Raw genomic sequence first — 24,627 nt, forward strand, 5'->3', positions numbered from 1 at the left:
GACTACAAAAAAATCATTGAGTACCTAAAAACTGATGTCTTCTAATGGACTTGTAACCTAGAAATTAAAAGTACACCTCACGAAATCCTATCAGATCTCAATTCAAATTACTCCAACCGGGATTTGGAGCCATAAGAACATCAGGGTATAACACTATTTATGGAAATAGGGCAAGATCCCGACCAAAATCATTTGATTATATCTTGGGAATATGCACTTCACCGAGAACGGAGATAATCTCCAAAAGAAACTGTATTCTACACAGGTTGACAACAACGTAAACCACAGAATTCTCATCTCATCTCAGTTCATTGTACTGTACGTTATCTGCCGAAAAAAATAAAATCTCCTCAAAGCTAACACAACACACCCGCAAGGTAAATATTGATTACCAAGCGTCATCAAGAACGCATCTCCGACAGATAATCCTGCACGATAAAAATTCGTGGACAATTGCTAAGAATGACGATGACGCTTTGCCTGAAAAAAACACAATACTTTACTGGAATGGGAAACTCTGGTTTAATTAAATTTATTTTAGCTTATCATATAGAGAGCTTATTTATAGCACTATCTACAGCAACGAACTCAATAAGTGAGCTCCTGTATGAGTTTCGTGTTTGGCTGCGTCCTACACCCTATACGTGGTTTACGCCTCATCATCCAAGTAGACGTGGAATCTATCTATGTGGCTACCGTTCGCGCGAACGGTATCTCTCTCTCTTTCTACACCTATTACAACACGATCAGCTGCTAGGTCTTAGGAACTAGATCCATTCTCAAACAGTAGCTGACATCCCATTCTCTAAAAAGGCGTTCTCCCGTTCCTTTGTGTTTGATACGCTTGGGCATCCCTCCTCCAACAAATGATAACAGAAAGCCGTCCACGACGTGTGCATCATCCCTTGTATCCACAGCGTGTCTCAAACGGCGGAGAGGATTAGGCCTTTGTGTTGGACATCAAGACGCGAATGCTGAGACGATAGAAACCTTCGCTGGACAACTCTCAGATTGGTAAAGAAAAAAAGTAACGGCAGTTCTACTTATCTTCCCGTCCTCCAACTTCAATAGACCCTCCCTTCACATGGAGCCTTGCCTGTTAAGTTAACACCGGACTGATATCCCACTCCCGCTCACTCAGTAGTCACTTCCCGTATACACACACACACACACGAGAGCATGATGGAGTCGTCGGTTTTCGGGGGAGAGAGAGCGCGCGGGATCTTAAATCGCGATCAAGTACTCAACGCATCAGCCCGGCGCAACACGGTTCGCGCTATCGCTGACATCTTTTAAAATAGCTCATTCACGCGTGGCACGGCCGCAGTCGGTTCCGCGCTAGTCCCCCGGGAAGGTTGCAGCAGCCGCGTGCGTTCACGGTGTGCCGACATGGTGCGCGTGTGTACATGGACCACTTTCTCCCACTGAAGGCGTCGGTTGCTGTTGCTCCAAGGTGCGCGTGTCGTAGTGCCGCTAAAAATACCTAATCGAGCGTAATTGAAGTACACGCCGGCCTCAACTTCCGTGTTTTGTGACGTGTTGGCGATCGTTAGGCCAGTGTGTTTGTGTGTATGCAAAGCTTCGTAAGATTGCAGTGCGTTCACTGTTGCTAATTCGGAACGTAAACTCCAGTAAACGATGGATCCAACCGTTTCCTCCACAATGGAAGAAGCTACCGAAGCACCATTGGAGCAGCGATTGCTCTTCTCTCCGATCGATTATGTCATCTTTTGCTCGATGCTGGGCATGTCGGCACTGATCGGTGTGTACTATGGATTCTTCGCTAAGCAAAAGCAAAACAACACGGCCGAGTATCTGCTGGGCAGCAAGCAGATGAAGGTGTTCCCCGTGGCCATGTCGCTAACGGCGACGTAAGTTGAATGTCCCCGCGTAGAGGGAAGGTAAAGGAATGGATTCGCTCTCAACCCTTGTTCGCACGACCATTTTCCAGCCACATCTCGGCCATCACGATGCTCGGTGTACCGGCGGAGATGTACAAGTACGGGATACAGTATTGGGCCTGCTCCATATCGGGGCTCATCGTGACGATCTTCATGGTGTACGTGTTCCTGCCGGTTTTTCACGAACTCCAGACCGTCTCCTGCTACAGCTACATCGAGCAGCGGTTCGATAAGCGCACCCGCACCTTAGCTAGTGGTCTGTTCATGTTCTACTGCTTGCTCAACACGCCCGTTATCATCTACGCACCCGCCATTGCCTTCAGTCAAGGTAATCTTGAGGTTCAAGATCCCACGCGACATCACGTCACTCACGTTTCTCGCTTCATCTTCTCACAGTCACCGGTATCAATGTGCACATCATCACGCCCATCATTTGCTGTATCTGCATATTCTACACAACATTCGGCGGCATACGGTATGGTAGATGGGATTCGAGATAAACAATTCGTCCTTGACCTCACAATGATGATGCGTTGTCTAATCCATTTTGTCTAGTGCGGTCATCTGGACGGATACGTTGCAATTTGGCGCGATGCTGTGTGCGCTGTTCGTTGTGATGACCCTCGGGACGTTGCAGCTTGGTGGAGTGGTGAACGTGTTCCGGTTAGCGGAAGCCGGAGGTCGTTTGATTTGGTTTAAGTGAGTTGAAGAGGAACTCTTGGATGCCCGGAGGAACTATTATTTTCTACTTTTCCAATTCCACAGTATGGATCCTGATCCGTATCTTCGTACCTCGTTCTGGCTAGTCTCGGTCGGCCTAACGTCCATGTGGATATCAAACATTGGAGTTACGCCTGAATGTATTCAACGCTTCCTAACCATTCCCGATATGTCCAGTGCCAAGAAGTAAGGCTTTATGCCTCTTCAACCACCTGTTTCACTGTTAACATATCTCTTCCCTCGTGAATTCTGAATTTTAGGGCCGTTTGGATATTCGGCGTAGGTCACATTCTCGTGAAGCTTTTCTCCGTCTACAATGGGCTGCTAATCTTCGGCAAGTACCACGACTGTGACCCCATCCACGAGGGCACGGTGCAGAAGTACGATCAGATCTTTGCCTACTACGTGCTGGACGTTGCGAGGCACATCCCTGGGCTGCCGGGTCTGTTCGTGGTTGGGATCTTCTCCGCTGCCCTATCGTCCATGTCCACCAGCATGAACACACTGTCGGGCACACTGTTCGAGGACTTTATACGGCCCCGGTTTGCGCTGAAGGACAAAACGGCCAGCACGGTAGTGAAGGTGATGGTGATGACGATCGGTGTGATTTGTCTGCTGCTGGTGTTTGTCGTGGAGCAGCTCGGTAGTATCTTCAGCTTGGCTATTTCTGTGTCGGGCGTTACTTCGGGTACGATGCTCGGTATCTTCTTTCTGGGGATGTTCTCGCCGCACATCAATGGAAAGGGTGCTTTCTGGGGCGCGATCGTATCGTTGATATCGCTCAGTGTGATTGCCGTCGGAGCGCAGCTGGAGATTCTGGGCGGGCATCTCAAGTACGAGAGCTTACCCTTCCGGTACGATGGTTGCAGTGACTTCAATGTAACGGGGTATATATTGCAATCAACACACTCTTTACACACATTCTAACGTTTGTCTTTGGGGCGGGGCCCTAATGTCTTACAGCACGGAAACCAGCACCTTCTACCGGGATGCAGCCGGCCACGACAACTCCGAAGTGCCGTGGGTCTTCCGAATCGGCTTCATGTACTACTCCCTGCTCGGCACGATCATTGTCATCGTCGTCGGAATTGTTGTGAGCTACGCAACCGGCGGCCAGAAGGAACGAGTGCCCCTAAACCTGCTCACGCCCTGGGTTCGGCCACTGTACCGCTCGCTCGACTACACGCCCGAAAAGGGCGAATACAAGCTAACGCGCAGCTGCGAGATGACCGAAATAGAGAAAATCGCCAAATGAGCTTTTCCGATGTGTGTGTGTGTTCCTTCCGTTTCCCCCCAACCCCCCTTCTATCCGATCGCTGGTCGGACGTAAACCCTGTTCGGCATCCGGCTCCCAATGTGCCGCAACCGTTCTTCGCGCAAGTTTTTCGCCAACAGTGTCGCCACCTGGTCGGCACTGTCCAAGTCCTGCTTCAGCGTTTCACTGTAACACTCGTGCAGCCAGTGGACGGCTTTGGCCACGTTCGCACTAAACACACCGAACACGTCGCGGGTGTGTTGATACCGGGCCGGATTAACCATATCGGTGAGGAGGTAGATGAGTGCGTGCCGCACGGCGGACTGCTGCCGGACCGTAATGTACGGTATCTCCACCGATGGTAGTGCGGCCTGGGCGGCCTCCAGTGCCATCAGTGCACCGTGACACGTGGACCTTGCGTCCAGCGCAAGCTCGATCGTTTCTGCCGCACTTTTCGACGGCCGTAGCAGCTCCCAGTAGTCCACGACCTGGTGCAGCCCTTTGGCGGCAGCTCGAAGCAATCCGCCGGCAATGCGCCACTGCTCGACGGCACCACCGAGCCGGTCGCGTACATCCCGTGCCGCCTCTAGCTCCGTATCGAGGGTCTGTTCGTTCACTGTACCGTACGCACCGCTGTAAACGGTCGACAGGAGCTGATCCTGTTCGGCGTACAGTCGCTTCAAGCGTTCAAAGTCCTTGCGGAGCGTTAGCGCACGCTTGCGCGCGTGTACAATCATCTCCTCGCGGAAGTGGTCCGCCTCCTGGTCCATGGCGGTGCGGGACAGTCGCGCCACAAACTCTTCCTGCTGGGCCGCTTTGAACTGGTTCGACACGATGTCTAGCTTGAGAATGATCTGAAATTTGACAAGCAAAAGAAGGTGTTCGTTAGCGATGCAAAGCCTACTGTTTGGGGGGTGAGATTCCATCAACGTACTTCACGAACCTTAACCAGCTCGGCACGGGCACTCTCGGCTAGATGATCCTTTTCAGCCATTATCGGTCGCCTAAATACACCACCATTCGGGACGGTTCCATTAGCAAGCATCACCTCATTCGGTAAGGGTGGAGGTGGTGGCTGTGGTGGCGGTACCGTAACTCCCTGCTCGACTCCACCCTTCTTGGCACTGTTTAGCAGCTCAACCCAAGCCTCCGCCGTCATCAGCCGTGGACCGGGCGTCGTACTTTCGAGCGCGCAAATTTCCTCATCCAACCGACGGTACGCTTCGACGAACGATTCGGACTGCTTCGGCAGGAACGCTGGTGGCTGGTGGAGGCCGTACCCCCCGTCGGTATCCATTACCGGGGTTGGCGGATGCCCCGCTGGCACCGATTCCTCAAGCACAACGGACGATGAACATCCCATGCCGGTGTGCATCACTGTACGCGAACCTGCTAGTCGCCGTCGAATGTTGGCCAAGAACGCCCGAGGAAGGACCATCCGGCCAGCGTACAAGTTGAGTAGCAGGTGTGCGCCTCGTTTCGCTTCCAATTATCGACTGAATGGTCAGTGTGGGTCGTCCTTGGGTTTTCCCGCCTTGCCTGTGCAATCACGTTCACATTCATCCGAAATGTCCGCGAGTGAGTGATGTGAGGGCAAACCAGCAGCACGGCGAGTGTCAGCACGCTACGACCACTACAGCGGTTGCTCTTTAAGCTCGACACCTTCCAGGGTATGTGCGGTAGGCGGTCTTGCCGGCGTTGCGTGCTTATCTAACTCGTTTCATCGCACACCACAATCGCCCCAAACGACATATTCATCGTATTAACAATAACGTTATCCCCGCATGACATCGCACAAATCGAGCCGCCGCACGATACACAACGATTCGAAAGCGATTTTATGCTGGCCCATCGCGTCCCGAAACAGTACCTCCCTTCGGGGATGATTAATTTCGGATTCAGTAAACGGTCGTGAACGTTCCTGACCCCAACCGCGAAGGAAAGGGCACACACAGACAATGGTGATGAACGAATAATGGGAAGGGTTTTCCACCCCGTAAGGACCTCCGACGCCAGCTGTTGAAAGAGGTGTCTGCTGTTTGCGGCATCCGATAGTACACGATTGCTACCATTTGTGTGTGTGTGTGTGTTCTCCCCTTTTGTACCGAGAGTGAAAGGTCCTGGTCCGATTATTTCATCACCCCGGCCTGGGCGCGTTACTGTCAAAAGCGAAGGTCATTGGCGGGAAACAAAGCGGTTTCACTCATTCATAAGGGTTCGTGAATTATTACAGCGAAACCCCTCCGAGGGCACTGCGCGCCATATCACAACGTAGCAGACGACCTCAATTCGCACTTTTTCATGCTCATAAGACCTCTTATCATTCTCTTTATTAAACTATCGGCCGGATACCTTGTATCCCGCGAGAGTGTGTGTTTTTGTTTTCCTATCAAGTTCTAACCGACTGTTCTAGCACGATAGGGAGAGCGAGCTGCTGCATTCTTTCGCTTTCCTTAAAAACGCAAGCATTATAATGCGTTCGTTTAGCTTTCTTTTGTTTTTGCCTAATCAAACTGTGTTTTGCACTATATTTACAGTGGAAAGGGCGGCTAATAGTGTCCTGCTGCTGCTGCCTGTTGTTATTGAGGATAAGTAAGGACACGGGCGGGCACGTACATCGGTACGTCCTTTTAACTACGTTCCCAGCGTGTAATATCATTTTAACTGTGAGAATACTTAAGGAAAAAGTGGCGCAAAACCACGTGAGGAGGTTGTAAGGAAGCCATATTGCTACGGTAGAAACGAACCAATACTCTTTTACTTTTCCTACGCTGTGTCTCCAATTGCCAGTGGATTCATTTCCTTTTCATTTTAAATAATATTTCACCTAGTGTGAGCATCTCCACTGCAGCTAGTCTGGGGCATAAGGGTACTTTAAATAAGTAAATAATTCACAAAAATGTCTTAACCGTAACGGAGTGGGAGCCCCCTTAGGGTCTTGCAATATCCACCTGTGCACAATAATTTTTGTTCGTTTGCCTAGTGTAAGCGTGCTAGTACGATAAAACAGTAAAAAATAAACAATACCAACAATGAACGGAAAGCTAAACAATAAAACCTCACACTGATCAGCCTTATTTCCCAACGCCCCCATTCCCGGGCGCTATTTGGCGGGCCCGCGGCAAACGATCACAACAGCCGGCTGCAGCTTGGCTCCGTCCACAGCTGGAAGATCCGCTTCCGCTCGTTCGCCAGCTGCGTAAGATCACAGGAATGACTAAGACAGCGCAGGGTGCCCAGATACGCTTGTTTTAGCAGCTGCAGCCGCCGGACGATGCGGTCCCGTTCGCAGGCATTGTCCGTTGCCCGGCGCCAGTCGAGCAAGCTTAACCGGATGCCGTCGGAGAGTTCGCGCTTGAGCATTACCAGACAACCGGTGCGCGAGGCTGCGTTCTAAAAAAAAAAGAGGAAGAAATTGAATTTGAGCATAAATTGCAATCAAAATCATACCACCGTTACTTACCACATCCGAACAGAGCAAAAAGTAGGCATGCAAACGTTCCGCCGGCGTGAGGTTGGACAGGATGAAGCCGATCAGGTTCGGTACGTTGATTTGCAACGTTTCGGGGAAGATACGACTGTCCGCTTTTCTGTAAGATAAATGAAGCACAATCAACACTTTAGACGCTTGTTCAACCCCGCGGAGCGGTTTATCTCGAGCGCTTATCGCGCTTACCTTCCGCGCGGAAAGATGATAAGCGACGGGAAGACATCCATCGTGTACTCCCAGGGCAGATCGTTCAGCTCGCCATCGATGCGCACGAACCACAGGCCCGGCTGATGGCGCAGCATGTGCGACACGGTGAGCAGATGGTGCGCTTGGATGTAGCAAAAGGCACACTGGGCGGAGTAGAAGCTGACCACGACGGTACGGTTCGATTCGAGCACCGTGCGCTGGAAGTTGCTCGAGGTAATCTCCCTCACCCGGCGGTAAGTGGGCGCAGTAGTGTGGGCTCGCTCGGAGGGTGGCGATGTGGGAGTAGGCTCTGGCAGGGATCCTGCCTTTGTCTGCTTGTTTGTCGCTTCCACGGTTTGTTTTCGCTGCTTTGACTCCGCTTCCGCCTTCGCTCTAGCCTCGGCAAGTGCTTTCCTATGCGTTTCAAGGTAGCCCCGCTCCTGCTCCACGTACCTGTCCGCGTTGAACGCGTGCGTGTGCGCGTAGGTCGTCGCTTTCGAGCGCAAAAATCGCTGCACCGATCGGTTGTAGTAGTCGTGCACGAATTTCGACAGTGTGTGCAGATTGATCGGATCCCGCAGCGCGTACGCCGACTCGTCGGTATGGTCCACGATGAACGCCACGGTACGGTTCGGTTCGTTCAGCACATCCACGCCCAGCCGCTCGCCGAGCGCGTGGTACAGATTGCTGTCCATGCTGAGGAAGGTGAGCGTTTTGTTGCCCTTGCAGGACAGTCCACCGATCGCGGCGTAGTAATCCATCGATTCATTCTGTCTTTCCGGTTCGGTGAAGAACACGTTCGTCTTTTCCGCTTCGGCCAGCTGCAACAGCTCACACTGACGGCGTACGCTTTGACGGGTAAGCAGCTTCGGACCACGGTAATCATGCTCGGCATCGATCATGGACGTTGCACTCGATTGCTCCTGGTCGTAGACCGTTTCCGCCTCATTGTGTCGTCGTCCGGTACATGCGTCACGTGATTGCCACATAAGGCTAGGTTTGCGGGGCCCTTCCGGTCCGAATGCGCCACACTCTTCGTGTTTGGCGCAGTCCATCGCCGGCGCTATGTCACAGTACTCCCCTGCCGACGATGGTTTTCCCCCACCGACCGGCTTACCGTCGACAAACTTTGACGTATTGAGCACGTTCACAAACGATACCGAGACGGTCGATTTGAAACCATCTTTGCACCGATTGCGACGATTCCCGGGTGACGATTCGTCATCGTCCTCGCCGTCCTGGGACGGATGGCGGCCGAGTACACGCGCACAGTGCTCCCGTTTCTCCTCGTACCGTGCCACATTGGCCGCCCGCTGTTCGGCAATATACTCGCGCGCCATTTCCAGTATCCAGGCGTCCCCGGGACAGTTGTAGTACTGCATGCTGAGCTGGCGCAGCATCATGTACGCATCGGAACTGTCCTCGAAGAGTGGGCGGGGGGTGAAAAGGATAAGTGCCGGCCCTTGGCGAAGGTATGGGTCGAGGGTGAAAGATTTTATGTTGCCGGGCGGGGATACCCACAGCGAGACCACGTGCAGTTGCTTTTGGATCCAGGCGTTTAGGTCTTGTGGTGTCCACCGGGGGCTATTTCCTTCGTATTCCTTTAAATAAAAAAAAAATGAATCATAAAATCGCTCTTTGTGACCTTTTAACAGCTAAAAAAGCGCTTACTATAGTTTCATTCCAGAGGTACAGGCGGATCGAGGGGACCATCTCTACGCCAAACAGTTGGGCAGACTCGCCCGTAACGACCCCGAACGAAACCTCCTGGAACGGATCCTTCTCGAGCCATTTCAGTGAGGCTTGATAGTACCGCTGGTAGATTTTGCTATCCAGGCTGACGTCTAAAAATGCAACCACCACCGCCTAAAAGTAAATAAAGGATTAAAGCAAGTTCCAGCTACTCCCCGGACGCCATACTCACATCCTTCCCGGTCATATGATCCATCAGATCACCCGGACTGGCGAACCGGTGCAGCGGCAGCATGAGCGACTGTACGAACCGCGACAGGGCGGCCGTCGTCCACGCCTCATGGTACTGCACGGCCAGCCCGCTCGGCTGATACGCCATCAGTACCGGCCACGACTGTACCTTGGTGTACCGCTGGCGACACTCTCCACCCGGCTGCCAGCAGTTAATGGCGGCAAAGTGTGCCTCGCGGTAGTACAGCTGTGCCACCTGCTCGTACGCATGGCGCGCGTACTGACTCTCCGCACACCACGGCGCGTAGTACAGTACGAGCGAAAGTTCCGACACGGAGACGCGCGTCTGGGTCGTACCGAGCGCCCCGGTCGGCCAATCGCTCACCAGCGAACCCTTCGCAAAGAATGGCACCGCCGGCGGTGCTTTCGACACCTTGGGCGGACTGTTCTGGATCGTCGCGTACGTCGTCAGTATCAGGGCCAGTATGCAGAGCGCCTCGCGCCCGTAAATGATTATCATGCTGATGCGATTGTACCGGCGAGTCTTCTCGTCCACGGTTGCACCACCGCTCAACTGTCCGCCGTTATCACTCGGTTGTTCGAACTTCGGATCCGTCGCCGTTGCTGCCACGTTACCATTGCCCGCCGCTGGTGACCGATCCGTCACTACGCTTGCGGCCGTTGTTCCGCTGTCCGCCGGGTTGTCATCGTGGGGCTGTTGTCGTTCCGGGGAAGCGGACGGTCCACTGGCTGCTCCACGCTGGCGGGGCTGTGCTTTGCGACCCGCCGAAGGAAACTGCTGACGTCGCAGCTGGCTGGCGCTGTGCTGATGGTGATGGTTGTGTTGTGTCGGGTTGTTTGCCACAGCTAGCGATAACGTGCTTGGTGGAGGGGGCAAAGAAGACGACGTCACAGACGGTGCCGGTGGTGGTAGTGGAGGACGTAGTCGCGCTGCTTCTTGAAAGTTGCTGCTGCTGCAATCTTCTGCTGACGGGTGGTCTGATGTTAGCGCATTCATAGGGAAGTGCTTTCATTCGCCTTGGTCGCTGATGTCGGAGCCCGTTCAGGTAGAGCCAGTACCACGTCATTACCCGCAGTCTGGAGCGCTGTGTGTGTGTGTGTCCGCGCGCGGTTCCACTTGGCTCAAAACATTCTATTGTGGGTTTCTTGCTGCTGGCAGCATCACACACGGCCGTGGAACGAACGCGCACCTGGCTCGACGATATCCTTGCTGCTGGATCACGATTATCGATGTACGCTACACGGGCTGGATTATTTCACTGGTCATGGTAGCATACGATTTTTGCTAGGCTAGTAAATCCAATTATCCAGTTCTGTGTTCCCCTTTTTCTTCTCCGTAATCCAATTTGGCGAAACAAAATAAGAACAACACGCAGTGGCACGCACACAGCTGCACGTGCGGTGACAGACAGTGTGGCCAGATTATTTTGGCGGTTTTCGGTAGGCGCATCAAAATTTTATCGGTAGTTTTCGGTAGGTTAAAACTCGAAACTGAACTCGAGTTGAAAGAAGTGAAAGCGAAAGAAGTGTTAAGCGTGATGTGTGAAGGGGGGGGGGTACGCAAAATTAAAGTTCCATTTCAAAAGAATATGCATCCTTCACTTAGGATATGGATTAGATTTGGTTCAGCGGTTACACAAATGAAGGTCTTTCTGAAGTGTTGATCTGAAAATGGTACAAGGAATTCTAAACCAAAGAATAACTAAGATGCTCATTCTTTTTTTTCAGTGGTGGCAAGTTCTTTTCCTTGGGGCTCCACGCGACCGCTTAGGGCCACTGCAGTGCTCCATTGGATACGATTTTATCGTACGTGCTGTAATTCGGTTTTCGCTGGATTATTTAGATTGATTTGATTGTTTGGATGAGTTTCATCGTTCAATGATTACAAAAAATTGAGATTTTTTCCTTCAAACCCAAATATATATACATCGGTATTTCTGGTCACTTTGCGCACAGGGCAGGCGAGCTTTTGGCGGCTACCGTCGCAAAACGTCAAAACCGGCGTCGCATGTACTGCAAACCGACGTCGCCAGCGAGCGAAACTCGCAACGATTTCGAGGCGCTGGCGACGGTCGTTTTTGACGTTTTGCGACGGTTATTGACCTTTCGAGTGAGCTTTTGCCCTGCGGTCCAGTGTGGCCAGATTATATTGGCAGATTTCGGCAGGAGCACTGTTGAGAACGCAACCATTTAACCGTCTTGTGTACGACCAAAAAACATTACGTAATCGTACAACCGCCTACCCGGGTAGGCCATACAATTTGTATGGAAGAATGATGTTTTTTGTGATTAAAAGAGTATGGCTGGTATTATTTAATCCGTTCGTAGCGGGAACGTACGGCGCTCACATGAAATTCTAGGGATGGCAACACATTTCTTGCGCCCGGTCCTACAACGCCGCGGTGAATAACTGTAGCAACCATCTAGTACGTTAGGAAAATGAGTTTCGGGACGTACGCCGCCGCTACGAACGGATTCAATAATACCAGCCTATATCTTTTGAATTTGTTGTAAGATTTGAATGAAAACTGTCTTATAGGTTCATAATAATGTTTTATAACATATCGTTGTAAAATTAGAATTTTAAAAATCCTATCAATATTTTTTTTTAATCAAAAATGTGCAGTAAGGCACTTGTCTGCGCTCCATCACATGCGATTTTATCCCACGTGCTGTCAAACGCTTTTTCGTATAATATTGCGATTATTGTAATATTGTGCGTTCACTTTCAGCCTGCGCGCTCAGTTTGGTTTTCTCGCAGCGGCATGGTGGTATCGGTGTCTCGCTCGCACTATTGCAGCTTGTTCGGGAAGAAACGGAAAGGAAGGGGTATGAGGAAAATACAATGCAACAGCGCGAGCGAGCGTTCTTTTCAGTGAGAGCGCCTCGTGTATTTTAAAGGCATGCAAGAGAGCGCCGGTCTGGTGGTACAGTCGTCAACTCGAACGACTTAATAACATGCCCGTCGTGGGTTCAAGCCCCGAATAGACCGACCCCCTATAGGTAGTCTATAGGAAGGACTGACTATCCTGCTATGGTACCAATAAGTCACTGAAAGCCAAGCCCACTTCACTAGTGGGTACAGGCAGGCCTTGACCGGCAGCGACTATTGTGCCAAATGAAGAAGAAGAATGAGCAAGAGAGCACATTCTCCCTGTGGTAGCGCTCCATCCGCCATTCATTAATTATCAGCCCAAAACAACGGACTTCGGATCCGATCTTGGGCCGGACCCCCACCGTATGTTTCTACCTTCCCCTCGCCTGAAAATTTCATTCTCTTTGTCTGTCGGGTAAGCTTTAACCGCCGACAGCGAGATTCAAATTCAAATTTAAATGACTTTATTTGACGAGAAATTTTCGGAATCCACGCAACTGACATTTTCTACTTATTATGAACATTAAATTTTAACGGATAAAAAGTGCCAAGCAAACAAACGTGCATCAGCGCGTTAAGTAACAAATGTGGTTAACAATCCTTGAAATAGCATCCCAAGCGCCACAGATTAAGCTTAAACGACTGAAAAATCAAATATCTGTGATTTTCGGTAGGATAAATGGAAAATCGGTAGTTTTAGGGCGGTCATCTGTGAATCGGTAGGCATATAAAAAATCGGTAGGAATACAGATAAATCGGTATTTCTGGTCACTCTGGCGTGAGGATAAAAACTATTTTTCTTTTTTTTTGTTGGAAATGTAGATTAACCTTTTATCGCAAATAATTTCATTCTATCAGTAATAAAAAAAGTGCAAAGCTTGTTTAAAAAATATTACAAAGTCACATTTTTTTATTTCATTTTTATTTCAATATGGCAACGATCCAACCTCTTTTACACTGACACTTGCTTTGTTTACATTCCTCGTACGGGAAAAAACAATAACCAGAAGCGGCGTTTTGCGGAAAATTCCCTCCAGCATTTAGAATGGAAGTGGAAACAACAAAACCCTGCTTCAAAAGCAAAGATCTCTCCGAGGTGAATCCCATGGGAAAGAAGCGACAGTGGAAATCGTTGAAGCAAATTTTAGCCCACGAGAAAACCCTGCCGTGGAAGGAGTCTGACATTACCTGTGAGGGAGAAAATCAGCTCATTTCCTGCAATTTCGTGTTAGTGATATTATTTCGCGTTTTTTAGATTCATCAGTAAACGCTCCACCTTCGCTAAAGCCGGCGAAAAAGTATTCCGACATTTCCGGCCTGATTGCACCGTACACGGATCCACACTCGAAGCTGCGGTACCACAACGTGGAGGAGTACCAAACCATCCGCACCTTTCCGATGGACCTTACCGCCGGCTACTTGGCGCTGCGTGGTGCTACGAGTATTGTGTAATAGCGCTAGGAAACACTCTTTATTAAGTATTAAATCTTCCTTTATTTGCGAAGATCCAAATTCGACAATCTTACAAACCTAACAGTCACCGATCATGATCCTTATTCACTTAAGCTTAAACCGGGAACAGACGTGTAAAAGTAGAGAAAATCGGTCCACTCTCAATATCACAACCGGGTTTCACAAAATGTATCACTCTTAAATCAGAGCGCTCGGGCGTAGCACAAGCTCTCCACCACCGTACACAGAACGCGGAAAATGGAAAGCACCGTCCTACTTTTTTTTTCTCGATTCCTTTTCCCGTTGTCTGGGACCCAGGGAACAGTCGCTTACATCGCTACAAACTAGTCTATCATACACGTGTAGGGTGGGGAAGGAAAGTACCGGACAATTAACCATCCATTCACCCAGTAGCATAGTCTTATCAGGTCCATCAGGGTGTTTTTAGAAGAAAACAGCAGTTGGTCACACCAGCTCTCCCTCAAAAACGACCCTACAGACTATGTTCGTACAGCAGATAGCTCTTCAGCTCGCTCGGTATGAACAGGGGCGGCACAAACTCGCCCAGATTCCGCCCGAACAGTCGGCGGTAGTGGGCACGGATCTGGGACTTGAGCTTCCGTGGGACTGAGGCACGCTCCACCAGCAGATCGCGCTGCTCGTCGGTGAGCTGCTGGTTGCGGCGGATCATGCACGGGTCAAACTCTTCCGCTGCGTCCAGTATGATGCGGAAGGCGGCCGATTCGTGGTGCAGGTTGGAAAGGCAGTTAAGCAAACCGTCCGGATCGCGGTACTGGGTCTTCAGAATTACCTGCACGAGGAGGATAAGGCATTAGGGAAGAGAACAGGAGAACCTGAGCCTTGTCTTCACTTACCCTTGCACCGTATCGTAGCAGCAAATGCAGTTCTTGCGGCGTCACGTGCTCATTGCTGGCAAGCAGCTCGGCCAACGGTGGGCGCAGTATCGCATTGGTGGCCACATCTCCGACGACGCGAATGTTGGGATCGGCACCGTAAAACAAGAGCATCTGGTGAGTAGAAACAAAACGGAACATTATTACCTTTAAATCTAACCTTTTAAACCACCATTTTAGCGCACCTTCATGATCTCTACTCTGTTGGGAATATTGTCGGCGCAGGCCACATGCAGCGGAGACCCAATCACCGGGCTGCTACGGTTCACGTTCGCACCATGCTCGAGTAGTATTCTCACCAGCACCGGATCACCCCGCAGGACGGCCAGATCGAGCGGGCTTGGCCGGTCCGGCTCGGGCAGCGGGGCTGGAATGTCCACCCGGGCGCCCTGTTTCAGCAGCATCGTGACGAGTGATGCATTACCTAGAAAAGTAACGAATATTGACCAGAATGAGACATCAATGTGATGATCGTGGAGGAATTGAAACAAGAAGATCGTCCTGTGTCTATGAGCCAAAAAGGAGGTAAAGCGAATGACCGAAAATAAAAGGAAAAGTGGACCAAAAAGCAGATTTCGATCTCGAGTAGTAAGTCCGTCAATCGGTCCCAATGAAAGATAGAAAGACATACCACCGAAAAGATCTAATCCTAGCCATCCCCAAAAGCCGCAAGTTAAGCCAACGCATTCGAAAGAAAAGAACCATCATTAACAAACCATCATCGAGCAGAAAATGCCTCAAACCTACCTGATAGAACGGCATAATGCAGCACGGTTCTGTAATCATTCCTAGCATCAGTCATCGCATTCACGTCCGCACCGTAGTGCAGCAGCAGCAGCACCGAATCAATGTTACCATTCGTCCGGACCGCGCGCATCAGTGGCGTAATGCCCGACCGGTCGCGTGCCTCCGTACTGGCGCCGTACGTAAGCAGCAGCTCCAGGCTTTCCACGTCGGTGGCGAGATTGATTTCCGAGCCGAAAAAGTACCGCTTGTTCGGATCAGCACCACGGTCGAGCAGCAGCCGGGCCACCTCGTAGTGTTTGTTGCGCAGCGCCAGCCGCAGCGGTTCGTCGCAGAGCGTGGTGCGCGGGTACGGATCGTTGGTGGGCTCGCGGTAATCGACCTTGCAGCCGGCATCGAGCAGCGTTTTGGCGAGCTGTAAGTAGCTGTGTGATAGTAAAAAAGGATTCAAATTAATATAGCTTTATTACTTTTTTTTAGGATTATTAAATGGTCCCTTACCCATGCTCTGCCGCCAGATGGAGCGCACTGTAGCCGACCTCGTCGATCGCGTTTATGTCGGCACCACGCACGATCAGCAGATTGACCGCTGCCTCGTTGTTCTGCCAGACGGCGTAGTGTAGCGGCCGCAGACCTTGCGTCACCTGCTCGTTGACCTTCGCACCGCAGGCGAGCAATATGCGCAGCTCGTCCATGGACACCATCCGGATGATGGCGTCGGCCAGGGCCCGCTGTAGCGGGTTAGCGGCACACTCCGCCGGCATCGCGATAATGCGTCCTAATAATCGCGAATGGGAGGAAATTAATTCAACAATTTAGTAAGTTTGTTTGAGCGTACTTTGCATTTTAAAACTAAAATCCGCTTTTTCCTTTTGTTTATTGTTTTCACAGTACCGGCATGATCGTTTCGCATACGCCGCTCGCTTGGTATAAAAAAAAACCCTTGCTCTCGTTCGCTCGTATGACGTGTGAAGAGGATTTTCGTAATTTACAAAAATAAACCATCCTCTCTCCCCTTTCGTTGCCATCACCCAGCACAGCTGACCGCTGATCGTCAAAAGGGCGCACTGTTCACCTTTTACCTCATCGCACAGACACACACACACAGTAACACACTCACGCACACGATCGTGACAATAATTTGCCACAGATCGTTTAAGCCGGATACGGGTTAATTTCGTAATCGACCGACGGAACGGCCCCTCTACTTTTCAACCCGATCCCAGCAATCCAGCGCAGAGAGAGGGGCCAGACATCACGATCAACCCGGAAATGCTTACCTCGCCCGTTCATCGTGTGGAAGGGTGTCCTGGGGGAGTTGAGCTAGCGCCAACAGAAAGATCGAAGATTGGGAAAAATAGAACAAACTGTGTTTGTAGCAGCAGCAGCAGCCCTGGGAAGCGGAGGGCGCTTGAGGGAGAACAGCACGTGCACGGTTGTACTTAATTAGCCAAAACGGCCGGCTGCCGTTGTATTGGAAACAAAGAAGCACTGGGTGATTGATGGGAGTTGAGGAGAATTGCGCGTTAGGACGAATTAAAGCGATGTGGCCAAGAGAATTGACGAATTTGCCTTCCGTTCTTGCACCGCACGCAAACGGAACTGAGTCTTGCGTTCAAAACGGTAATAGAAAGTGAGTCGTGTGTGTGTGCAAAAAGAGGAAAATGAGATCCCGAAGAGAGCAGAAGTGAGTTTTCCTTCCCTCGAGCGCCACTCACGAGTAGCACTCAGCGCTATTCTCTCTCACGCGATCGTTTACATGCACACGCAAATAAGGAAGAGGAGAAAAGACTGCGTGGGCAAACCTAAACAAACCGAGCACAGCCCGTTTGTCGGAGAGTGGAAAAAATTTGGAAAAGCGCAAGCATCAGCTGTTTAAAAAAAAATACGGCACGATCGGTACACCGACGAAGCAAACTGTCATGCACGCTGCAACGCTGGTGCAATGTGCATAATATTTCACGTTGTTGTATAAACAGTGCCACTTTGCTCATTGTTTGTGCGCATTTTTTCCCCCTCCCCCAGCATTGAAGAAGATCGATTGTCACCCGTGATGGGATAACGAGAGCATCTGGCTGAGGGACACTAATCCGCATGTCCTTTGTACTGGCACCATTCGTGCAAGCGCGGTACACCGTCTCGAAGTATCCAAAAGCAATTTGCTCCAAAAACGAGTCCGTCCGTCCCCACCCCTATAGAGATGCGAAATTGCGCATCGGTTAAGCCGGTTACCCTCATTTACGCTTGCATGAGCTGGTTGGCTGGCGCGTGACGGATCATTCTCGGCAGTTCCTTTCCTGGTTTGGAATTTGGAGCTCGCTGCATGCGTCTCGTGCACACCAGCGCACGCAGCAAGTTCAATGGCATTAGTCAAAAATAGCATAAAAAGACATGCCGCCCGTCTGGTAGGATCGGGTAGTCCGACCGACTGTCAATCAATCAAGAGGGCAGGAAGCCAGCAAGCAAGCTGATGGAGCTGATGAAGCAGTCGCGGATGAAGATCACTTTGCTGAAGATTGAACTATAAAACACTTACTTTTGTAACGTTTGTTTTGTAGAGTTCAAATTCAAATTGTTTTCGGTTGCTGTTTGCGTTGTCACCAAGCTTCACTTCCGCGCCTGCGGACCGAATTCTTGCCTCAATGTTCGCAGCAATACGTTCACTTGAAAGTTACTGGAGGTACACTGTTTCCGAAATGTTTCTCGAGCCACTAAGGGGTTCACCACACTGCCCTACACTCTTCGAACAGGTATGTGAACTTCTTCTAGCACTCTTGCTTTCACTGCTTCAAGCTGAAATCCTTCCCCTTCTTGCCTTTACAGCCCGTAGGAAGGATCCGATTCTAGTGTTTTGTATTGTATGAGCTTCTGTGCCCTTCCTGCTTGGAAGTCGATCGTCGACTGAAGATCGCGTACGGGCTAGCCTGCCTGGTATATGTCCTCTCAGCGGGAAATCCCTTCCTGTCTACCATAAAGAGCGTACACACTGAAGGCGTAATTAATAAGCAAACAAAAACAACGCGGTTATAATTCTGTGTGAGTCTGTGTGTGTGTGTGTGTGTGTGTGTGTGTGTCTTGTGGTGATCTTTCTCGCTCTCACTCTCTTTGCAGCATCTTCCGGAAAAGCGCAACACACGCTTACCATTTCGCGCACCGCAACAGCTGTGTGTGCGTAGTTGTGCATTGGCGCGTGATTCGAGTGCCAAATTGGCGTTGGGTTTTGCACCCGTATAAAGGAAAATCAGGTTTGGTGTGGTATTGGTGATGTTTAACGCGGTTTTCCATTGTTGTCTGTTCCGTCGCCTTGCGACAAGCGGCAACAAAACAATGTCGCATCAAGCGTGAGAGAACGGTGGCACGGCAGCACCACAGTACATTGTACCCGTTGGCTGTGAAGGTCCCACAGAAACATGCATTTTAACAAATGTGATTACTACCATTATCACTAAGGGAGGGAACAAATTGGAGCACGAAGGTTAACGCGTGGAACAAGGCGCGACTCACATTGACTCAGATCGGGATGAGATACGATATTAAGTATTTTAAATTATTTTCCATTAATTTCTACAATATCGGCTCTGCTCGTACAAAAACCAACGCTCACACGGTGCATCGTAATAGGTAATTCAGAGGAAATTTAACACGCTGTAAACAGGTCAAACACAGCGTCATTACTACTGCGTAACTGTTCCACTTCTGCAGATTGATCTCAGTAGAGCGTTTGACCGATAAATCACCACTTCTAGAAACGGATCGCGCACCCATGCTGCGCGTGTGATTGTTGCGGTTTAATTAAAAACTATCGCATCACCACCAAAAGGCGGTACGATAAAGGATGCGCACGTGTCATGCTGGTCGAGGGAAAAAAAGGTTCATGGAGACGCCCAGTACTTTACGTGAACTTGAACTTTTGCATGTGAGTTCTAATCCGTTGAACTGACCGTTCACCATAAAGACGGTACAATTTTTTAAACAAGAGCTCCCCTTTATTTTTATGTGGCCTTGAACTCTTGTGCTGGATAGTATCGATGGTTGTATGACACGCCGTCGACTTCCGAAACAATGCGCCACCGCTACCGCATGGGTACCTTCACCCGTCAGTCGAGTTGCCGGGGGCTGGCCAATACCCTTCCTGTTTCGCGAGGATGGCACACACAAAGGTAACCCCTTCCCCCTCACCCCGATAGATCATCCACTTGTAAGCGTTATTTTTGTTTTGCTTTGCGTCGTGTTTTTTCTCGATACAGCGCAACACACGTGACGCGACGGAGAACGCGCAAAACAAACAAAACGCACTAGCGAATAAGAACGGCGCGCGAATAAGATTACACACACACACACGTACACGTACGTGTGTACACACCGGAAAGCCGGAGCGCAAAAAGTAAGTTGCAAAAAAACAACAAATCCCGCTCACAAACGCAAAAGCCTAGATACACTTTGGCTCGAGGGTGATTCGATGGCGAAAACATGTTTTCTGCTCACTTTTGGCGTGTGCGCCTTCCCCGATACGTGGTGCAATATTGCGCACCTTTGCGCGTTTGTTTGTTACCCATATTTCCCGTTGGGCAAAGTAGGCCGGGCTTGTCTGTCGAAAGCGTGGAACGGGAAACGCTTCCGGGGTGGTGCGCGTCGGAAAATATGTGCGCGCGGCTCTTGGTGCAGGTAATGGATTTTTGACGTTTTTGGGGCTGACAGGAACATTTAAGCAGCGGATTTAATTGCGCCAAGTTATGATGCTCAGACTGATTTATTATGAAACTTTATCGATAGAAGATGAGTTGTACATTAGATTCACTAGAATACGCACGCCATTTCTACCGGTCAGTGCCATCCTGCTCTGCGGCGTAACACCGTTTTAGCAGCGTGTTGGCATATTCGAGTTGTTCCTAAAAATAGAAAACAGAAAACGCATTATTATCATGTTTTTGGGGGCAAAACTCTATTTATAAACTCCTCCCTTCGAACTTCCTTACCTGACATTCCTCTTTGCCACCGTTCAGCTTAATGATCGTCTCCAGCTTCTGCTTCATGTTGCCCTCACGGCACCTCCGGACGCCCTCCGCACACTCCGTCAGCACGTTCAGCGTGGACAGGGCCGTTTCCAGCTTTGCATCATAGTCCCGCGAAGGTTTCACTGCCGCCATCACCCGCTCGACCGCGTTCAGCTTGATGAACTCGTCCCGAACGGCGGCAAACTCCGTGCACAGGTTCGCCATCAGGAAGGACGCTTTAATGCGCAGCTTCTCGTTGTCCGTCTGTATGCAGCCCAGTATGCATTCGAGCCCACCGATATCGATGAACGCCGCCAGGCAGGGTTCGTGGTGCCGCACCATACACGAGATCGCGTGCATGGCCTGCTGTGCAACGGTGGGTTCGTCCGAAAGCAGCTCCGTCAGCTTCGCCAGTATGTTCTGCTCGAGCAGGTGCTGCTGGCAGAAGGGATTGTTTTGGGCCAGCTCCCCAACAAGCTGTAACGTGCCGCTGCGCACCTCCGCGCTGGGTGATTCCAGTCCCGGCTTTATGATGACGAACCCTCCCACCTTGTAGAAATCGTTCGCTGTGTCGATGTCCTGCACGTAGTCAATCACGGTGTCGATTGCTTCGGCCTTTGCATCGTCGTTGGAGTCACTGTCGAGCAGAACCTTCATCGCTTTCTCGAGCTGCTGCACAACGTCGACGGTAAGGGACTTGAGGGCTTCCTCCAGAAACCGGCGCCGCTCTTCGTCCATCGGCTGCAGGTGGGCAGGATGTGGTGCATCTTCACTTTTCGTCGCTTCCATGGCGAACTTCAGCAAGCCCTGTGGAAGCAGGTTTTTGTGTGTTAAATTGTGCTTGCAATGGTTGAGGAAAATGTCCATCACGTACCTGCATGTTGCGGGGCTGTCTCGGTTGGTCGGGATTATCTCCACTAGCCATTTTAACACTTTATTTCGCAGGCTTTTCTTCGCAACTCTTTGAACTGTTTAGCAAATACGCAAAAACGCACGAGATGTTGTTTTCCCGAAGTTTTTTTGGTCTCGAAACGGTTTCGACGGTAGCTGTCACAACATTCGAGACAATTCGAGAATGTGCCGTGAAATGTTTCAACATGCTGAAATAATTCATTTCAATTTGAATTTAATTACTTTTTGGCTTATTTACTGGAACTAAAACGTAAATTGTAGCTGCTTTTATTCTAATGCTGTTCAATTTGAATGTTTTTAAAATTGTTAGAGTTTGTTGAAGTATTTTCTCACAATTTTCATGAAAAATTCATCTTGTTGTTGGACATAATCAACTGTCGGATGGATGAAATCCGACACCATCCGAGCTGTCAGTTTTGACAACGTTCTAGAAACACAAACAAAACACTGGAAAATAGACGCGAAACGCAGGACGTGCTGGGATAGTGCCGTTTTTCGTGAAATAGTCCGTTTTATTTAGCTTAAACCCCAAACACAACAATGGCATACGATGCAGCACACGATGATGGACCAGGATTCGTCGGAATTCGGTTCTGCCAGGAATGGTAAGCATCATAATCGGCGAACTTTCATCCACACCAAGCACCATGCTCACGCACCGGCCACAATGTTTACCTCGTTCCAGCAACAACATGCTGTATCCGAAGGAGGACAAGGAAAACAAAATTCTGCTCTACGCCTGCCGTAACTGTGATTACAAGCAGGAGGCGGACTCGAACTGTATCTACGTGAACAAAATTATGCACGAAATCGAGTAAGTTAGATGAGTGGGGTAGTGTTGTCTATGGGCCTTTCTTCACGTGCCACTCCTGTCTGCCTTCTCTTTCAGCGAGCTAACGCACATTGTACCGGACGTGATATCGGATCCCACGCTGCCACGCACGGAGGAACACGCCTGCCCGAAGTGCTCCCACCGTGAGGCCGTCTTCTTCCAGGCCCAGACACGCCGAGCTGAGGAGGAAATGAGACTGTACTACGTGTGCACCAACTCATCCTGCTGCCATCGGTGGACGGAATGAATCGTATGGATGTTCCGTAATGGCAAGTTGCTCGTGCAGGTATTACTGATGGAATAAATATAATGTTCTCCCTTGTAAATGAATATTCATTTACAATTTTCACACCTTTTTTAAGCATAATTTAATCTAGCTCGGTAGAGATAGTGATGAAAATACGTTACCTCCGAACAGTAGCAGTAGCAGTTTTGTGTAAGCTAATTAAACATGCATCACCTTATCTCGCCCATCGGTACAATCGTGGGCACAAGCATCTGCTCCCACGAACTAGAAAAGAGAAAGGCACAACACCTAACTGCTCCTTATCTTGGAGACAGTCATCATGGTGCAGGGCTTTAAAGATTAAAGAATTCGTTCATGGGATGGAATGGGAGAAAATGGAACCTGTATGATAGTGCCCACACAATCCAGACACAGGCAGTGTGAAAAGTGCGAAAGGTACACACATTTACATTTGCATAAAGCTGTACGAGGTGAGTATGGGCGGACAGATACACGACGGGATCCAGTTTTGTTCGGATGCTCTTGTCGATGGAAAGGCTCGTGTAACTAACGATAACTGTAAATGGTCCATTTTCACCCACTCTTCTACCCATCCAACTTACCAGCAATTGTTTTTTCTCCATACGCAAATGCATTGAGAGAAAACGAAATTGAAAAACACATTTAGATGTTTAGATTACTTTTATTGAATATTGTGATTCATACAATTGCCTCCAACCATGGTGCAAACAGAATAGTGTAGAAAAGGACACAGCAAAGTCCGCTGACGGTCGTTTTCCGTATGGTTATTGATCACGCAAACGCAGTTACAGCCACACACCACGAGACCTTTTTAAATGGTGCACCGCGTGTGCATAATAATTTTCACATAATGGCCGTCCAAACGGTCCGTACGCATATATGTGTGTATGTGTGTGTGTGGTTCACTTTGTCACACCCATTAACGTTAAGGGGGTTCGAAGGGCTCATAATTATTGAGCGCAATTAAATATGCAACGAAAGGACGTCAACGGCAAAAGAGTAAGCATGGTTAGTGACAGCAAACGGGCAATCAATACTCTAAACCACCTTCGATATTGATAAGACAATAATACATGCCGCACGATCGTTTCCAACTGGCGCCTAATGTCCCACGATCGTGTCCCACTTCCCTGTCTTCCCGCGATACAACCCCGCTCGCTACACGCAGCCCAATCAAACCGTTTAATTACATTATTTATATCACTTTTATTCATCGTCTTTTCTTTCATTCTTTCTTTCCGCTCTGGGGTGTCATGGGTCCAGTCATTTATTGCCCCCTTCCTTCTCCCCTTGTTTGCGAAATAAAAGAGTGACACCATGGCACACCCCCTGGCACACAGAGGGAATGAGTTTAATGAACTTAACTGCGAGTTCACACAAAACATTTGAAAAGTGCATTCGGTTCGGTTTGTTTTGGGCATATAAACTCACCCGGCGTACCGTTCGGGGTGGTCGGATGGTGTGGCCGTTGTACGTTCTTATTTTGCTCCCTTTTTGGTCAGGAGAAGTGTGTAATTCTCACCCTGTTGTTTTTTTTAACGCACCAACACGCCCCGCCACACACACACACACACACACACACCGCTGTTTGTGTTAACTAATTCGCACGCAAACTGCACAATTTTTGGGTGCAACAATACGGAAAAGACAATGCAAAAATACAGTGTAATGAATAATAAGGGGAAAGGCCGAGATCGTGAGGATCGGGAGGGAGAAATAAAAGAAAAAAAGGGAACGACCCAACATGACAAGATATAAAAAATGGTGGAAAAATGAGTTCAAAATTAAATAATTAATAACGATCATTTATTTCCAGCGTGTTGCGATCGCTCTTTTTAAGTGCTTTAGAGTCTCTGACCTTTAGGAAAGCCGTACTGGTTTAATATATGATAGGTTATTAGTAGGTTTCAATAAGGATAAGCTCGAAACTGAACCTTTCATCAACCTCTAGAGAGTATTTTTTTAAAGCATTTCTTATCTTCATCCACATAAACGGATTATTTGAAGCACTCTTTCGACTGCTTCACCTTTACGACTGCATTTCTATAAATTGATTCGCAATTAACGCACGTTTCCACATCACTTCCTTCTTCCTATCAACCTCCACCACCCACACACATCATGCCCGGGACCAACGCCC

At 49.6% G+C, this 24,627-nt stretch overlaps 7 protein-coding genes across 9 annotated transcripts; 3 read left to right on the forward strand and 4 right to left on the reverse strand.

Annotated features, from left to right (window-relative positions):
- The first annotated feature begins 1,274 nt into the window (after positions 1-1,274).
- On the forward strand, positions 1,275-3,886 carry LOC120959780 (sodium-coupled monocarboxylate transporter 1-like). Its single transcript, XM_040383420.2, has 7 exons — positions 1,275-1,871; positions 1,952-2,229; positions 2,298-2,376; positions 2,457-2,600; positions 2,667-2,807; positions 2,882-3,508; positions 3,585-3,886. Exons 1-7 carry the CDS (start codon positions 1,639-1,641, stop codon positions 3,874-3,876), a joined length of 1,794 nt encoding a protein of 597 aa, XP_040239354.2. The 5' UTR covers positions 1,275-1,638; the 3' UTR covers positions 3,877-3,886.
- Positions 3,887-3,926: 40 nt separating this feature from the next.
- Positions 3,927-6,064, reverse strand: LOC120959783 (uncharacterized). 2 transcript variants are annotated; one of them, XM_040383424.2, is made up of 2 exons: positions 4,820-6,064; positions 3,927-4,730 (listed from the first exon to the last, which is right to left on the reverse strand). In XM_040383424.2, the coding sequence occupies exons 1-2, from the start codon at positions 5,312-5,314 to the stop codon at positions 3,927-3,929; spliced, it is 1,299 nt and encodes a 432-aa protein (XP_040239358.2). In that variant the 5' UTR covers positions 5,315-6,064. The 2 variants fall into 2 exon arrangements, with proteins under 2 accessions (XP_040239358.2, XP_040239357.2); XM_040383423.2 differs by having other exon boundaries at positions 4,811-6,064.
- Positions 6,065-6,171: 107 nt separating this feature from the next.
- On the reverse strand, positions 6,172-10,911 carry LOC120959779 (thioredoxin domain-containing protein 11). Its single transcript, XM_040383419.2, has 5 exons — positions 9,477-10,911; positions 9,224-9,418; positions 7,553-9,153; positions 7,340-7,466; positions 6,172-7,269 (listed from the first exon to the last, which is right to left on the reverse strand). Exons 1-5 carry the CDS (start codon positions 10,491-10,493, stop codon positions 7,006-7,008), a joined length of 3,204 nt encoding a protein of 1,067 aa, XP_040239353.2. The 5' UTR covers positions 10,494-10,911; the 3' UTR covers positions 6,172-7,005.
- Positions 10,912-13,327: 2,416 nt separating this feature from the next.
- On the forward strand, positions 13,328-13,905 carry LOC120959787 (INO80 complex subunit C). The gene is made up of 2 exons (XM_040383429.2): positions 13,328-13,561; positions 13,627-13,905. The coding sequence occupies exons 1-2, from the start codon at positions 13,417-13,419 to the stop codon at positions 13,821-13,823; spliced, it is 342 nt and encodes a 113-aa protein (XP_040239363.1). The 5' UTR covers positions 13,328-13,416; the 3' UTR covers positions 13,824-13,905.
- Positions 13,842-18,453, reverse strand: LOC120959781 (putative ankyrin repeat protein RF_0381). Of its 2 annotated transcripts, none has more exons than XM_040383422.2 (6): positions 18,018-18,453; positions 15,983-16,259; positions 15,485-15,906; positions 14,923-15,161; positions 14,699-14,851; positions 13,842-14,634 (listed from the first exon to the last, which is right to left on the reverse strand). In XM_040383422.2, the coding sequence occupies exons 2-6, from the start codon at positions 16,243-16,245 to the stop codon at positions 14,317-14,319; spliced, it is 1,395 nt and encodes a 464-aa protein (XP_040239356.1). In that variant the 5' UTR covers positions 16,246-16,259; positions 18,018-18,453; the 3' UTR covers positions 13,842-14,316. The 2 variants fall into 2 exon arrangements, with proteins under 2 accessions (XP_040239356.1, XP_040239355.1); XM_040383421.2 differs by lacking the exon at positions 18,018-18,453 and adding an exon at positions 16,762-17,138.
- Positions 18,454-20,197: 1,744 nt separating this feature from the next.
- On the reverse strand, positions 20,198-21,503 carry LOC120959785 (hsp70-binding protein 1). Its single transcript, XM_040383427.2, has 3 exons — positions 21,350-21,503; positions 20,458-21,282; positions 20,198-20,370 (listed from the first exon to the last, which is right to left on the reverse strand). The coding sequence occupies exons 1-3, from the start codon at positions 21,398-21,400 to the stop codon at positions 20,299-20,301; spliced, it is 948 nt and encodes a 315-aa protein (XP_040239361.2). The 5' UTR covers positions 21,401-21,503; the 3' UTR covers positions 20,198-20,298.
- A 301-nt stretch (positions 21,504-21,804) lies between these two features.
- Positions 21,805-22,568, forward strand: LOC120959786 (DNA-directed RNA polymerase II subunit RPB9). Its single transcript, XM_040383428.2, has 3 exons — positions 21,805-21,992; positions 22,073-22,201; positions 22,277-22,568. The coding sequence occupies exons 1-3, from the start codon at positions 21,928-21,930 to the stop codon at positions 22,464-22,466; spliced, it is 384 nt and encodes a 127-aa protein (XP_040239362.1). The 5' UTR covers positions 21,805-21,927; the 3' UTR covers positions 22,467-22,568.
- The last annotated feature ends 2,059 nt before the right edge of the window (positions 22,569-24,627 follow it).

Source organism: Anopheles coluzzii, chromosome 3 (assembly GCF_943734685.1).
Source record: "Anopheles coluzzii chromosome 3, AcolN3, whole genome shotgun sequence".
Lineage (NCBI taxonomy): Eukaryota > Metazoa > Arthropoda > Insecta > Diptera > Culicidae > Anopheles > Anopheles coluzzii.